This window comes from Rhinopithecus roxellana, chromosome 5, assembly GCF_007565055.1.
Source record: "Rhinopithecus roxellana isolate Shanxi Qingling chromosome 5, ASM756505v1, whole genome shotgun sequence".
Taxonomy (NCBI): Eukaryota; Metazoa; Chordata; class Mammalia; order Primates; family Cercopithecidae; genus Rhinopithecus; species Rhinopithecus roxellana.
Genome location: NC_044553.1, coordinates 85030550 through 85046418, shown reverse-complemented (window position 1 = coordinate 85046418; position 15869 = coordinate 85030550). Strand labels below are relative to the sequence as shown.

At 38.6% G+C, this 15869-nt stretch overlaps 1 protein-coding gene across 8 annotated transcripts in view; it reads left to right on the top strand.

The window, feature by feature from the left end:
• RAD51B (RAD51 paralog B) overlaps window positions 1-15869 on the top strand; it is a 774018-nt gene that overhangs the window by 31169 nt on the left and 726980 nt on the right. For 7 of the 8 annotated variants that reach the window (XR_004057382.1, XM_030931002.1, XM_030931004.1 and 4 more), the window contains exon 5: window positions 12335-12471. Coding sequence is in view for 7 of the 8 variants with exons in the window: in XM_030931002.1 (XP_030786862.1) it covers window positions 12335-12471 (137 nt within the window). In the remaining variant the exon portion in view is untranslated. Of the gene's footprint in view, window positions 1-12127; window positions 12226-12334; window positions 12472-15869 lie in introns of all 8 variants that reach the window. The other variant, XM_030931008.1, reaches the window with a different exon arrangement.

Below are 15869 nucleotides of genomic sequence, written 5' to 3'. Positions count from 1 at the left end.
ACTTTGAATATGATGAGATATCACTCCCATGATTATTATATGTTATATGGCATAGTTGACTTTAAGATGGGGAGATTATTTGGATCTAATCATATGAGCCCTTAGAAGTAGTGAGCTTTCTCTGGCTGTTAAAAAGGGGAAGGAAGAAAAGTTTAAAACCCGAGAAGGACTCAGGATGCCATTGCTGTCTTGAAAATGGAGTGGCCATGATTGAAGGAATGTAGGCAGCCTCTAGAAGCAGTGAATGGCCCTGAGATGAGAGCAAGAAAGGGACCTCAGACCTAGAACTGTAGAGAAATAGATTTTGCCAACAGCCTGAATGAACTTGGAAGTTGATACTTACTCTCAACTTCCAGATAAGAGCCCAGCTCAGCTGAGATCTTGATTTCAACCTTGTAAGACCTTGAGCAGAGAACGTAGCCAACCCCATCTGGACTTCTGACCTATAGAACTGTAACATAATAAATGGATGCTGTTTAAGCTGCCAGGTTTGTGGTAATTTGTTATGAAGCAGTAGGGAACTAATAAAATATAGGTGTCAATGAAGGTGCCTAATTAACTGCATTGCACAATCTTTGTTTCTGGTTAAAAGGTCAAGCCGAGTGTCCTAGATAGATGTCAGATAGATCTGGTGGGTGGGTGGGGTAAGGCAACTGATCGAGTGAAATTACAGTGGATCTGGAGATTGAGAGAGTAAGAATCAATCTGGAAATATTTTGCTGTCATTTTTATAGTTGTTCTTTCCTGACTTTAACTTCAAAATTTCCTAGGTATTTATCATCAGTTTTGACTTACGTGAATGTTGCCTAGGTATACTTACATATTCAGTTACAACACCAAGATGAAAAGTGGAAGTAGAGAAGTACTATTCATTCCTAAGCAGAAGCAGCAGAGGAGAAATCAGAGACACCAACTCTGCTGAACTGCTGAAGGAAGTGAACTACAGGGCATTGTTCCATTCCCTGAGAAGAGCAAACTCCTCAAAGTTTGTATTATGTGGAGATCAAATCAGTTTGGTAGCCTTCTCATATGAGATAATATAGATCAGTGTTCCTCATTCATTTTTTCATTATTGTCTCCTAAGAAGCCTTTTTAACAATTTTTTCTTAACCACACCCTCCAGTGAAATTTTTCTACCACACATATACTGTGTATCTGTTTTTGTACTGTATAAATATCTGTGCTTTATACATAAAGAGTAAAATCTTCCCCCTCCTCCAAAACCAACTTTTACCCTTGGGGTTAATATCACCCATGCTAAGAATGCATGAGATAGGTGCTATTGTGAACAGGTAAAATTAAAGGTGTATTTAAAGATATAGGTGAGGCGCAGTGGCTCACGCCTGTAATCCTGGTACTTTGGAAGGCCGAGATGGGCAGATCACTTGAGGCCCGGAGTTCGAGACCAGCCTGCCAAACATGGTAAAACCCCACCTTTACCAAAAATACAAAAATTAGCTGGGTGTGGTAGCATGCACCTGTTGTCCCAGCTACTTGGAAGGCTGAGGCAGGAGAATCGCTTGAACCCAGGAGGCAGAAGTTGCAGTGAGTTGAAATTGCGCCACTGCACTCCAATCTGGGCAACAGAGTAAGGCTCCGTTTCGAAAAAAAAAAAAAAAAAAGAATTCGAAGATATCATCAAAAAAGGTATTTTCAGCCAGGTGTGGTGGCTCATGCCTATAATCCCAGCACTTTGGGAGGCTGAAGCAGGAGGATCGCTTGAGACCAGGAGTTTGAGACCAGCCTGAGTAACATAGCAAGACCTTAGCTCTACAAAAAGTAAAATAAAAAAAATTAGTTAGGTGTGGTGGTGCATGCCTGTAGTCCCAGCTACTTGGGAGACTGAAGCAGGAGGATCACTTGAGTTCAAACCTGCAGTGGACTATGATTGCACCACTGTACTTCAGCCTGGGGTGAGATCCTGTATCTTAAACAAATGTTATTTTCATACTGTAATATAATCTAGAATACAGGACCAGAGAACTCAGTTCAACACAGAGAGATGTAATATCTGCATAGTTCAACTCATGTGTACCTCTAGGATAGTAAAACAGAAGCACTGCTAAATCTGTGTAATGCTAAGAATGATGATTACATCTGGATCCTTGCTGTAAGTAATGAGAAGTGACATAGCACATTTCTGCGTTATTTGTATTTCTGGAGTCATTTCTATACTTTGTTCATGACTTTGGGATGTGAGGTATCTGCTTTTAGTGGAGCAGTTTGGTTTTGGAAGTGACTCCCCTACTATTCCCAAATGTTAGAGATAGAGACAGGATGACAGAGTTCTATTTTAGCATCTTAGTTTTTTCTTTTTTTTTTTTTTTTTGAGAGAGAGTCTCGCTTTGTCACCCAGGCAGTGGCACAATCTTGGCTCACTGCAAGCTCTGCCTCCCGGGTTCACGCCATTCTCCCGCCTCAGCCTCCTGAGTAGCTGGGACAGGCGCCTGCCACCACACTCAGCACATTTTTTGTATTTTTAGTAGAAACAGGATTTCACCATGTTAGCCAGGATGGTATCGATATCCTGACTTTGTGATCTGCCCGCCTCAGCCTCCCAAAGTGCTGGGATTACAGGCGTGAGCCTCCGCACCTGGCCAGCATCTTAGTTTTTTTCTTGGAACAATTTGTATTAAAGTTATTTTTATAATTGGCAGGATTAGCTGTGGCCTACATGACCACAGGAAATAATAAGGCAGGGATTATAAACTCAAATGCCTATAAGCACGAGCCATGTAACAGAAGTACATGAAACAGTTAAGTGTAAGACATAGATACTTTATTAGTTGATTTCGGCTGCTGACAACAGCAGCAAACATTTATTTTTTTGCTCATGGGTCTCCAGGTCTGCAAAGGTGGATCCTATCTTCTTCAGGCTGCAGTCAGGTTCAGATGTGCCCCACAAGTTGTAACAGCAGCAAGAAAACCAGAGAGAGATTTCAAATGGATGTTCTTTGAGTACAGTCTGCTGACATTCGTTTATCCTGCCCTATGTTTTGAAAGGCAGATAACCAGGCCTCTGTTCTAATACAGGCGTTTAGCATATGTGGTTGATTGGACCATTGTTCCCAATTCTTCACTTACTCTGTAATTTAGAAATAAACATTCTGCTTTGTAATGGTTTACTGGGGTCTGTGGCACATGTTCAGTAACTGTTGTTAAATGAATGATTATATCCCTTAATACTGTTTGATTTTTGTTAATGGTGGAACTTGAGGCACTTGTCATTTCCATTCCCTTCTGCTTTTTCTGCTCTTTTCCCATCCTTACTCTTCTTCCCTGCCTTCCCATTTACTTCCCAAACAGCAGTGATCAATATGAAAAAGGAGGGAGTGGCAGAGAGAATCCAAGACATAAATTCTTCCACATGTTGGTGTAAAGTAATTTAAGATCAAGGTTTCTTTCACAAGGCAAAATGCAACCTGGCCTTTCTGAGATTCTTTTTTTTTCTTTTTGTGGTTTTGGCTTTAGGATTTAGAATGTTAGTTATTTTAAAAATGAGTTATGTAGGTCTGAAGACCTACTCATATTTCTATGTAATTGTTGAGCAAATGGAGACAAGTAGTTAGACTGCTGGAGGTCATTAAAAACATGCTCACTGGTTTCAGATCAGAGCCAGGCATCCTTAAATTGTCTTCTGCCAGGTATTGGCTTGGCAGATTACCCTGTCCAGTTGCCCTCATCTTGAATGTGAGGAGAGTTAACTTGATAAGATTTTAGGTCCTAACTGGTCCAAATTTTACATTCCTCTCAGCCATGTAAATTTTAAGATGAGGAGGCTTCATTTTTACTTTAGTACAATTAGACTTTTTCTTGGGAATAATTCTCTTTCCTCTTCAAACCAATTATTGACATTTGCTTCTTTGCTGATATTTGAGTGATGTTCACTACTGACTTTTTTCCAGTTCTTTTACATTTCTCAAGCAGGTTGTTGAAACTTTGGCTCTAACTATATGAAGTGAATTGCTTTTTTTACTGGTGTTTTTGGTGTGTAAATATTGTATTCAGTCTGAGTTTCCAAGAAGCAAATAACTTAGCCTATTCTGGTTTGGCATGTTTTCTCTTTCTAACCACCATTGGGGTAGAAGCTGGGAACTGAACACAACTTGAAATTTTGTGGTTTGGGTGCTAGAATTCAGAGCTAGACTATCTGAAGCTAAAAATTATTAATGTTGGAATATTTTCACCCACTAAATAAACCTGAAAAAACAATGAAATTTAACTCCAGGCAGCCCATAAAATCACATATGGTATAATTTTTTTGAGTCTAGGAAGAGAGGAAAAAAATTTGTGAACAGGATCTGAGATTGCTAAAAAAAATTAGAGATTGTTTATTATAGTTTAAAGTAAATGCTACTATCCAAACTCGAATTCAAACTCAACAAACAAACAAACCCAGAAATCTCTTACTGTTATTCACAAGATGTTTTATTTTCTTCAAGACTATACTGAATCAGTACATAAAAATAATGAAGTAGGGAAAATACCAGTTGCCCTTGTTTAACTTTTCAGCTGTTTTTTTACGTGTTTTCTTTGAAGATGGAATAGTAAAGTAATACTTTACATTTTCAAGGTACTTGATACTTTACTGAATATTTCCAAATATATCATCTTAATTAAAATAATGGCTTGTTTCACCCTTTTAAAAATCACAAAGTATTTAACAGTTTTAAGCTCATTAAATCTGAGAACATATCTAAAACCTGGCATATGGATAGTATGTATAGAAAGGCTAGTCCTTTGTTCTTCTGCTAGTTAGCACTCTAATGATATTAATGATGGAAGATTTTTCTCAGCCCCTTTGCTGGACTTGTGACAGGGGTACCCCATTTACTTGGCCTGCCATGCTCAACCCCTTGTAGGAGGGAGCACGTGAGTGAGCAAGTGTGGGATCTGGCTGGCTGCTCCAGGTGCCGGCAGGAGCAAGCTTCATGCCCAGGTGTGAGTGAGCGAGTGCAGGATCTGGCCAGCACTGCTCCGAGTGCCAGCAGGAGCAAGCTCTGTGTGGGGTCTGTGGCCAGACTAGGCATGAGCTAGCGAGTGTGGGATCTGGCCAGCCACTCTGGGAGCTTCCAGGAGGAACCTCCATGAAGGGCCCGTGGAGGAACCCAGGTGAGGGTGCCTGTGACCCCGAATCCCCAGAGTGGGTGTTACAGTGCTCTCTTAGTTCTGCCCTCTGCGGACGGTGGTGTGTTAGCAGCTCAGTTGGCCCCTTGCCTCATTATGTGGGGCAGTTGCCCTCTGCTGGCAAGGGCAAAGGGCCAGCGTGACAGCATTCTGGGTACCCGCACTTGGTGGGCCCCTGTCTGGCATCCAAGAAGAATGAGGTCAATTGGACAATTGAAGGATAGTGAAGGCGGATAATTTTATTGAACAATGAAAATGACTCTCAGTGGAGAGGATAGCTAGAGAGGGGACCAGAAGGGCAGGTCATCTTCCCCAAAGTCGAGTCATCTCTTCCCCGAAGTCCAGCTCTGTTCCCCAAAGTCTGGCCATCTCTCTTAAGTCCGGCTGTCTCCTCCTGTACTGATTGAGTTTGGGTTCTTTATAGGTATAGAATGGGGAGTGCATGCTGATTGGTTTGTAATTATACAAAAAAGTTTAAAGCAAGGACACCACTCAAAGGTGGGCATGACAGTGTAGAAAACCAATTAGGAAAGGGTGGGTGTATATAAAATAGGTGAAGGGTGAGAGGATCAGTCCAGAGGAAAGCGTGCCAAACAGGAAGATGAGTTCTCACTCTGGTCAGGGGATTTAACCTGTAGCTTGGCTTTCAGGCTTTGAACTGTATCTGGCTTGGAGGTGGGATTTCACCAGGTACCTGGCCCTACCCTATCTGCCTAGGCATTTGACTACCTCCTGTTGCTATCATTAGTAAGCATAAGCATTTCTTTGTTTCAGGATCCACTTTCAACTTTTACTGACAGAAGTTTCCCTTGCTCTGATATCTGGTGACTAATTTGATCCATGTTGTTTTTGAAAATGAAGAAAGTTCCATAAAAAATGTTTAGAGCTCTGAATTTAGACTAGCATTCTCCAAAGCAGGGTATGTAAAATGTTTCATTAGGTTGTGGGAAGAAAATATTAAAACTTTTATTATTTCAATCTAACAAATGAAATTTAACTTCATTAACATTTAATCAGTGGATTAACACTGACATCCTCACTTGGTCCGTGTGTCAGGTTGTTAGGTATCAATTATAGTGCACGAGGAAAGCACGCAGGGGTTGACAGAGGTCCCTTGCTGCTACCTTTATTTTCAACATACTGGGATGAATTATAAGTCTGCATATATCTAGTTAGGTGGATGTATGGATTTAACGAAATCAAAGCTTGCAAAACAGATAAATGGCAAGAAAGATTCCTGCAAAGAAACTGTAAATTGTATACAATACTAATAATGAGAGTGGAAGTGAGCCACACACATGTATAGGTCAGAGCAGATGCTTCTCCTATGATACTCATGAAGTAAAAATCAACCACAATCTAATGTCCAGAAAAAGTGAAATTATAAGCGAGACAATTTGATAGATGGAATTATATTCATTATTGTTAAGAAAGAAATACTTTCTGATATTTTATTCCCTTGAAATACTGGCTAACGATAGTAGGAAGCCATCATAATTAATGAACATGTGGGACAGGAAGATAAACTGACAAAAGTTTTTCCATGACATTTAAAGTTATGTGATACATAACTCAGTATCTAGAAAAATGTCATTAAAATTAATGATAGATATTTAAAAGCCTCTTTTGTGTTTTGTTAATAGCAAAAGACCAAATACAGTACATTATTAGTAACATTAGGGACACACTTGTTCATAAAATGGATGAAATAAAACAGGAAACAATATGGCAACAATTTAAACGATTTTTTTTTTTTAAGACGGAGTTTTGCTCTTGTTGCCCAGGCTGGAATGCAGTGGTGCGATCTCAGCTAACTGCAACTTCCACCTCCCGGGTTCAAGCGATTCTCCTGCCTCAGTCTCCCGAGTAGCTGGGATTACAGGCATGTGCCACCACACCTGGCTAATTTTTTGTTTTTTTAGTAGAGACGAGGTTTTTCCATGTTGGTCAGGCTGGTCTTGAACTCCCGACCTCAGGTGATCCGCCCACCTCGGCCTCCCAAAGTGCTGGAATTACACACGTGAGTCACCGCGCCCGGCCTTAAATGAATTCTTTCGTGAACAAATACTTTCAGAAGATGCGTAGAAATCTTTGAAGATGATTTGAATCATTGAGAACTTAAATTATTTAATGTGAGAGGAAGCTATATATTTGAAGTACAGATGTTTCTAACAAGGCTCAGATTATCATAGTAGCTATATTTTGTTTCAATAATGAAATACATGAAGAACTAATTTCATTTTGTGCCATTAAAATAAGATGTATCAGGGAAGATATATTCTTGAAAATAAGTGACTTTGTGAATACAAAACAATGTATATTAGAGAATTTCCTGGGATAATGATAGTGTTTTGACTTTATTAGAGTTTAGATTGCATACATGTATGCACTTGTTCAAATTTATGAAATGGTAGACTTATAATTTGCACATTTCAGTGCATGTAAAATTGCAAAAGAAAAAAAGGAATAATACATAATAAATTCTAGTTAATACTATGCATGCTGGACTATTAGAGGGAAACTATATTAATGTGTTTGACTTACTTTGAAATGCATTAAAAAAACCCTAAGATGGATTGGTGAATGGATTAATCATACAGAAAGCATACAGTATAGTCATAGTATAGTATAAGAAATACAGTAAAAATTGTAAATGCAGAGTGTAAGTGGTGGGTATATGGATGGTCCCTGTAAAAGTCTTTCAACTTTTCTGTTGCATCATCCTTAGATAATCTATAGCAACACATAGGTTGATGTCAGATGTGCAAAGTTAGTATTTCAATATGGTATCAATGTTGTTAATTTTTCTTAAAATCTGACTGTTAGGCTGGGCATGCTGGCTCATGCCTGTAACCCTATTACTTTGGGAGGCCAAGGCGAGAGGATTTCTTGAGCTCAGGAGTTCAAGACCATCCTGGGCAACATAGTGAGACCTTGCCACTACAAAAAATTAAAACAGTTGTGTATGGTGATGTGTGCCTGTAGTTCCAGCTGCTTGAATGGTGGAGGTGGGAGGATTGCTTGAGCCCTGACGGCAGAGGCTGCAGTGAGCTGTGATCGTGCCACTGCACTCCAGCCTGGGTGACAGAGCGAGACCCTGTCACAAAACAAAACAAAAAAACAAAAAATCCTAACCATTATATAGAATCCCTATTGTACTCCGTAATGAGATGAGGAGTGACTATGAGAATCATTTGAATCACAAGAGCATTTCTGATTATCTTACAGCAAAGATTGTAACAGAATCATTGAACTTAAAAGATGGGTTGGCTAGGCATGGTGGCTCATGCCTGTAATCTCAGCACTTTGAGAGGCTGAGGTGGGTGGATGGCTTGAGTCCTGGAGTTCAAGACCAGCCTGGGCAACATGGTGAAACCCAGTCTCTATGAAAAAAAAGCTGGGCATGTGTGAATTTGAGGCCACTTGCAGTATGTTATGTTCATGCCATTGCACTCCAGTCTGGGTAACAGAGTGAGACCCTGTCTTTAAAAAAAAAAAAAAAAAAAAAAAAAAGAGTGAAGCACGTTTTTTTAAAAGACAAGAGATGTCAAATTTGCTGACCCTTTTTGTATGACAAGTGACTATGTAATCTGCATTGCAGATTAAACACCAAACAACCAACCAATCAATGTAACACTCTTACTTCATTTCTTCAAGGTAAAGGTAATGTTTTAACAAGGAGTGAAAATGTAACTGCCTTTTATGAAGGCTGGGATAAAAACACATCTTTTTTTTTTTTTTTTTTTTTTTTTTTTGGTGACGGAGTCTCGCTCTGTCGCCCAGGCTGGAGTGCAGTGGCCGGATCTCAGCTCACTGCAAGCTCCGCTTCCCGGGCTCACGCCATTCTCCTGCCTCAGCCTCCCGAGTAGCTGGGACTACAGGCGCCTGCCACCTCGCCCGGCTAGTTTTTTGTAGTTTTTAGTAGAGACAGGGTTTCACCGTGTTGGCCAGGATGGTCTTGATCTCCTGACCTTGTGATCCGCCCGTCTCGGCCTCCCAAAGTGCTGGGATTACAGGCTTGAGCCACCGCGCCTGGCCCACATCTATGTTTTTAAAATCACTGTTTGGAATATTTCTTTTATCATGTGATTTTTGTTGTCAAAGATATGTGTGTCTTATGAAAACTTACCTGCACTCTTAAAAAATACTTGGAAAAATATTTTATATACTCTTCAAATATGTTCCCAATAGAGGTTCAGTCAGTGGGGGGGAAGAGGGAATAGGTGAAGGAGAGATGTTGGTAAAAGGGTCTCAAGTTTGTTAGACAGTAGGAATAAATGTTGGTGATTTATTGTACAGCATGGTAACTATAGTTAGTAATAATGTTGTATATTTCAAATTGCTAAGAGTAGATTTTAAGTGTTCTCACCAAAAAAAAGATAAGTATATGAAGTGATAGGTATGTTAATTAGCTTGATTTAACCATTCTACAATGTACTGTAAACATATTTCAAAATATCATATTGAACTCCATAAATATATATTATTATTTATCAGTTAAAAAATATTAAAACAAGCAAAACCCATGATACATATCTGGTGACAAATGAGTATTGTGGTAGAAATTCATCAAACTGCTCAGATGTGATTCGTGTACTTTTCTGGCTGATTGTCATACTTCAGTAAAAATAAATAAATGTAAGCACACACAAAAAAGTTTCAGTGGGTTTTTAAACCAGTTGTTAAAAGTGTTAAAATGTGGCATGTTTTGCTTAGTCTGCAAGATCAATTGACTTGAAGGAAGATGGAACTTTCTTAACCAAAGATCAATAAAAACGTTTGCATATTTGATGGAAGGTATTGAAAACTGCAAGTAGTAATTTAGTTAAGTCCAACAAATGATGTATTTCTTTAATGTCAATCCTTGCATCTTTGTAATTATCCCCTTTCAGCTATGCAGCCATTACAGTTAAGTACTGAAAAAAGTGGAACTTAGGACCTGACATTTCAATCACCGAATCACAAAATGTTTACGTTATTATTTTTTTTTAAATGCAATTTGGTTTCTTATTTTCATTATTATCATTGCTCTACTAAAAATGGTAAGCTTTTATGAGAGCAAAAAGATCTTTTATATACATAATAAATATTATAAAATGATTTTTAATGTTTGTGATTTTTAATTTATACGTCGTGTGTGTTTTATACTGTATAGGATGTATTAGTAAAATAGTATGTATATAATAAATATGCATATATTGGAGAGTTTACTAAATTTTGTTTAGATTGCTTTTTTTTGGCTGGTTTGTTGGGGTATGTGGTCAAAGAAGTTTGGAGAACTCTCTTTACTGATCACTCATAATCTGGCAAGCTATTATTGACAGGAGTAATTATTTACTCTTAAAGTCTAGATCATTGTAAAGATTATAAACCAGCACGTAGTTTTAAATATGGGAATCTTTTTTTTTTTTGAGACACGGTCTTACTTAGTTGCCCTGGCTGGTCTAGAACTCCTGGGCTCAAGTGATTCTCTTGCCTCAGCCTCTGGAGTAGCTGGGATTACAGGCGTGTGCTAAACATTTGTGTTTTAAGGTTGAACTTTAATAAATGAAGTTTGTCTTTAGACTAAATTCTGAAATGGTGGTTCTCAAAGTATATAATAACATCAGCATTACCTGGGAACTTACTAGCAATGTAAATTCTCAGGCGATAACCCAGACCTACTGAACCAGAAATGCTGGTTAACAAGCCTTCTTAGGTGAATCTAATGCTCACTCAAATCTGAGAACCACAGATCTAGATGATTTAGACTCATGGATCATTCCTACTTATTTCTTCCTACTTTATAATGTATCTGAGACAGTTTCTTTATCGTATGTCTCAGTTTTAGCCCAGACTTTTTTTCCTCTCTTAGATTTTTTTTTCTTTTCCCTTCTTCTCCTCTTCCCTTCCTCTCAATGTTAAAAAAAATGTTCTTTAGTGTTATTTTCACAAAGAAATAGTGCATTGGTTCTAAAAATTTGGGTGCCACAACTAATGTGACAAATAGCATATGTTTAAAGGAGATATTTCTAAACATTTTCAAATTAATTTTGTTAACTACTGTATTAGTTCGTTCTCACGTTGCTATAAAGAACTGCCTGAGACTGGGTAATTTATGAAGAAGAGAGGTGTAATTGACTCACAGTTCTGCAGGCTTAACAGGAGGCATGGTTGGGAGGCCTCAGGAAACTTACAGGGGAAGCAAGCACATCTTACTATGGCAGAACTGGAGAGAGAGAGAGAGAGAGAGAGAGAGAAAGAGAGAGAGAGATCTTACTAAAGCAGAACAGGAGAGAGAAAGAGAAAGTGCCACACACTTTTAAACCATCAAATCTTGTGAGCACTCACTGTCATGAGAACAGCAAGACGGAAACTGCCACCATGATCTAATCACCTCCCACCAGCCCCTCCTCCAGTACTGGGGATTAGAATTCAACATGAGATTTGGATGGGGACACAGAGCCGAACTACTTCTAGTTACACTTGAATATAATTAATTTCCTATTATTTCCTGCCTATACTCTTTTGGTTTCAACTTCTATAATCTCAAAATAGTTTTCTGCCAATGAAGATTTCAAAACAGACATTTCAAAGTAGGAGTCACCTAAACTCAACAGTTGTTTGTAAAACAATGAATTTGCTTTATTTCTCTTTCTACATACATATATTCATACACATACACATTTTTATTCGCTGAACTGTTTGAAAGTAAATTGTATACATCAGTACACTTCACCCCTAAATACTCTTAAAAATATGGATTAAAGTAGCCCTTAATGGGACTAGTACAACATTGTTTTGAAATGCTAATTTGTAACAAATGCTCAGCCATTTATTAAAGACTCTTAAATATTTTTAAGGTCCTAGTATAAGTATCTTTATGAGGAAAAGGTGTAGAATGCCAAGTTATGATGGTATAAATGAGTGAATGTTTCAGCCTTTCTCAACGAAAAGTTTCTCATCTGAACTACAAATTACAGTGGATGATTTGAGTGACTATTTTCTCAGTTCCTCCAAGGATAGTACATAACTAGTGCCAATTCAGATGCAGAGGGGAGAAGTTAATTCATTACATACAATGGATGTCTCGGGCTTAATTCTCTCCTGGGAACCCAGGTTATTTGGACTGCACATATGGCAAGGTCTTAAAAGGATTTTGCTTTGACTGGCTTGTGATGTTTATCCAAATAACATTTTTTTTTTTTTTTTTTTTTTTTTTTTTTAGGTTACAGGTCCACCAGGTTGTGGAAAAACTCAGTTTTGTATAATGATGAGCATTTTGGCTACATTACCCACCAACATGGGAGGATTAGAAGGAGCTGTGGTGTACATTGACACAGAGTCTGCATTTAGTGCTGAAAGGTATGAGATTATATTATAATGAGATTATATTATAATGTTTTACTTTTGTAACTTATATACAGCATGAAACATTTACACATAGGTTAACATCCCCTCTCCACCCCCCCTTTTTTTTTTCCGAGATGGAGTCTTGCTCTGTCGCCAGGCTGGAGCACAGTGGCGCGATCTGGGCTCATGGCAGTCTCCACCTCCCGGGTTCAAGCAATTCTTCTGCCTCAGCCTCCTGAGTAGCTGGGACTACAGGTGTGCGCCACCATGCCCGGCTAATTTTTGTATTTTTAGTAGAGACAGAGTTTCACCATATTGGCCAAGCTGGTCTTGAACTCCTGACCTCAAGTGATCTGCCCGCCTCGGCTTCCCAAAGTGCTAGGATTACAGGTGTGAGCCACTGTGCCTGGCTTTTTTTTTTTTTTTTTTTCTTTTTTGAGATGGAGTCTCTCTCTGTCGCCTAGACTGGAGTGCAGTGGCGTGATCTCGGCTCACTGCAACCTCTGCCTCCCAGGTTCAAGCAATTCTCCTGCCTCAGCCTCCCGAGTAGCTGGGATTACAGATGCCTGCCACCAGGCCTGGCTAATTCTTGTATTTTTCATAGAGATGGGGTTTCACCATATTGGCCAGACTGGTCTCGAACTCCTGACCTTGTGATCCACCCACCTCGGCCTCCCAAAGTGCTGGGATTACAGGCATGAGCCACCATGCTGGGCTACCTGCCCCCCCCCCCCCCCCCCCACTTTTTAAGAACACAGAATGCTGTTTTAAATAAAATTTTCTTTTAAAATTCACACAGGAAACAGTTTCTTTTTGTCTTTTGTATTCCTTGTTGATATAAGTGGGGATCTTGGCTAAACTGTGTTTTGCAGAAAGTCAGGAAGATGTAAGTTGAAAAAATAAGGAGGAATTTAAGTAGAAAATGGGACAAAGGGTAAACTAAAAAGAAAAACAGCAGGTTAGCTGCTTTATAAGGACAGATGTTTCTCAACTTACAATGGGACTCTGATTATGAAATCCAGATACCATTTCTTAATAAAAGGAACAAGGGTTCCTTGGGGAAATGGCTAACTCAATTCTGGGGTAGGAAATTTTAAAGTTGAGTGTGAAACATCATATTAGTTAGCGAGGAAGCTACAAAGGCTATTCGGGGGTGTCCAACAGACTCAGAAGAGGCTCCCACTGGCCAGAGACGGAACAAATTGCAGATCAATGTGAATAATAATAGCAGTGGATTAAAACATGAAATAATTAAATGAGTCCATAATGACCTTAAGAGATGAAAAGGAACCAATTGATTATCATTGGAGGGTTCTGAAGAAGCAACTCATTATTGTGAAAATGGGCAAAAAGAGAAGTCAAGAATCTATTTTTCTGTTTTTATATGAACTATGTTACTGAGTAATAAACTGATCTTTTTTGTTTTGAGACGGAGTTTTGGTTTTGTTGCTCAGGTTGGAGTTCAGTGGCACGATCTCCATTCACTGCAACCTCCGCTTCCTGGGTTCAAGTGATTCTTGTGCCTCAACCTCTGAGTGGCTCCCAAGCGTGCGCCACCACACCAGCTAATTTTTGTATTTTTAGTAGAGATGGGGTTTCACCATGTTGGCCAGGCTAGTCTTGAACTCCTGACCTCAGATGATCTGCTTGCCTTGGCCTCCCAAAGTGTTGGGATTACAGGTGTGAGCCACTGCGCCTGGCCTAAATTGGTCTTTTTATAAATGTATCCCAGTAGTAAATGAATAAGGAATGTTAGAATATTACCAAATTACAGACTCTTGACAATCTAATGGATCTAGGCATTTAACATCACGAAAAGATGACGAGTCACTGGGGTACTTTCTGATGGAAGAACTATCAAATTTGAATGTGATCAAGGCTTCAGATCCAGCCACCAATTTACAACATAGCTAGAGAAGACAGGAACACGTCAAACTACTCTAGAAAATGCAATTAGCAGAATCCAAACTGTGGGAAATAACAGAACAAATAACTTGGTTACCATAACAAATAAATTGTAAGATTAAAAAATAGTTGGAAGGGGAACCTTTGGATTAAAACAGATTTAAAAACCTTATTGATCAATTGCTGTGTGATGAGCTTATTTGCATCTTGACTTAAATAAGTGGCTAAAAAAAAAAAAAGAACTGAAGAATAAACATTGAGACCACTGGAAATTTGAACATGAAAATATATTTGAGATTAAAGCTGGTAAAGACAGTGGTTCACTCAAATTGTCCAAATACTCTTTAAAATGCCAATGACTAGTCTTCAACTAACAAGCCAAGTAGGTATTAAATAGCCAGTTATGTCATAAATAGCTAATGTGCAAATAGCTCTTACAAAGGTCCTGGGGAATTTGGGTAAATAATTCAAAGATTAAGATTATTTTTATAACAGCAGTTCAGTTCACTGTAATGGATTTCTGCTTTCTGTGCACCACATACAAAACTGAGTTTAGGATGTCTTCTTAAGGAGTAAACTGTTGCATTTGTAATTTGTGATTGTCTCTAATATGGACAATATATTGTTAATTCAGTTCATGTATACTGGAATTCTCATGGTTGCCAAAATTTTCATAGACTAGAATGTGGGGATGGGTCACTGGATTAATCTATTTATCTACATTCCCAAGGTATATACAAGCATATGCTACCTAAGACTATATCATATCTTAAGCGGAAGTCCAGTGGGTTAAACAAAACAAACAAAAAACCAGCAGATCTTCTCTGGATCAATCAGATCTAGTATTACAGTTCAGAGCAGTATAAAAACCTTATCAATGAATTGGGTGATATCTGCACACATACAGTAGCAGAAGAGTAACAGGTGACTTGTCTGCATTTTCCAAATGAATTTATGGAGAGTCTTATGTTTTTTGTCTTTGCATAGAGCCTTAATTATTTACTTTTTGCATCCTCCATATTTACTTATTTCTCCTTCATATCTTTTTCTGCCTATGTGCATGTTGGTATTTACATCAGAGGCAGGTTGGAAAATGAAGAGGTAAGATTTTAGCTCCTTTGTTGGAATTATGTGGCATAGTTCACAAGGAGCCTTTATGAAGCTCATTTGAGAATAGGTGTTGAACTTTATATTGTATTTGGTTTTTTATTCCATTCTCCACAAGGCTTAAAATGAGTGATCAATGGACATTTGGGTTGGTTCCAAGTCTTTGCTATTGTGAATAGTGCTGTAGTAAACATACATGTGCATGTATCTTTATAGCAGCATAATTTATAATCCTTTGGGTATATACCCAGTAATGGCAGGGCTGGGTCAAATAGTATTTCTAGTTCTAGATCCTTGAGGAATTGCCACACTGTCTTCCACAATGGTTGAACTAGTTTACAGTCCCACCAACAGTGTAAAAGTGTTCTTATTTCTCCACATCCTCTCCAGCACCTGTT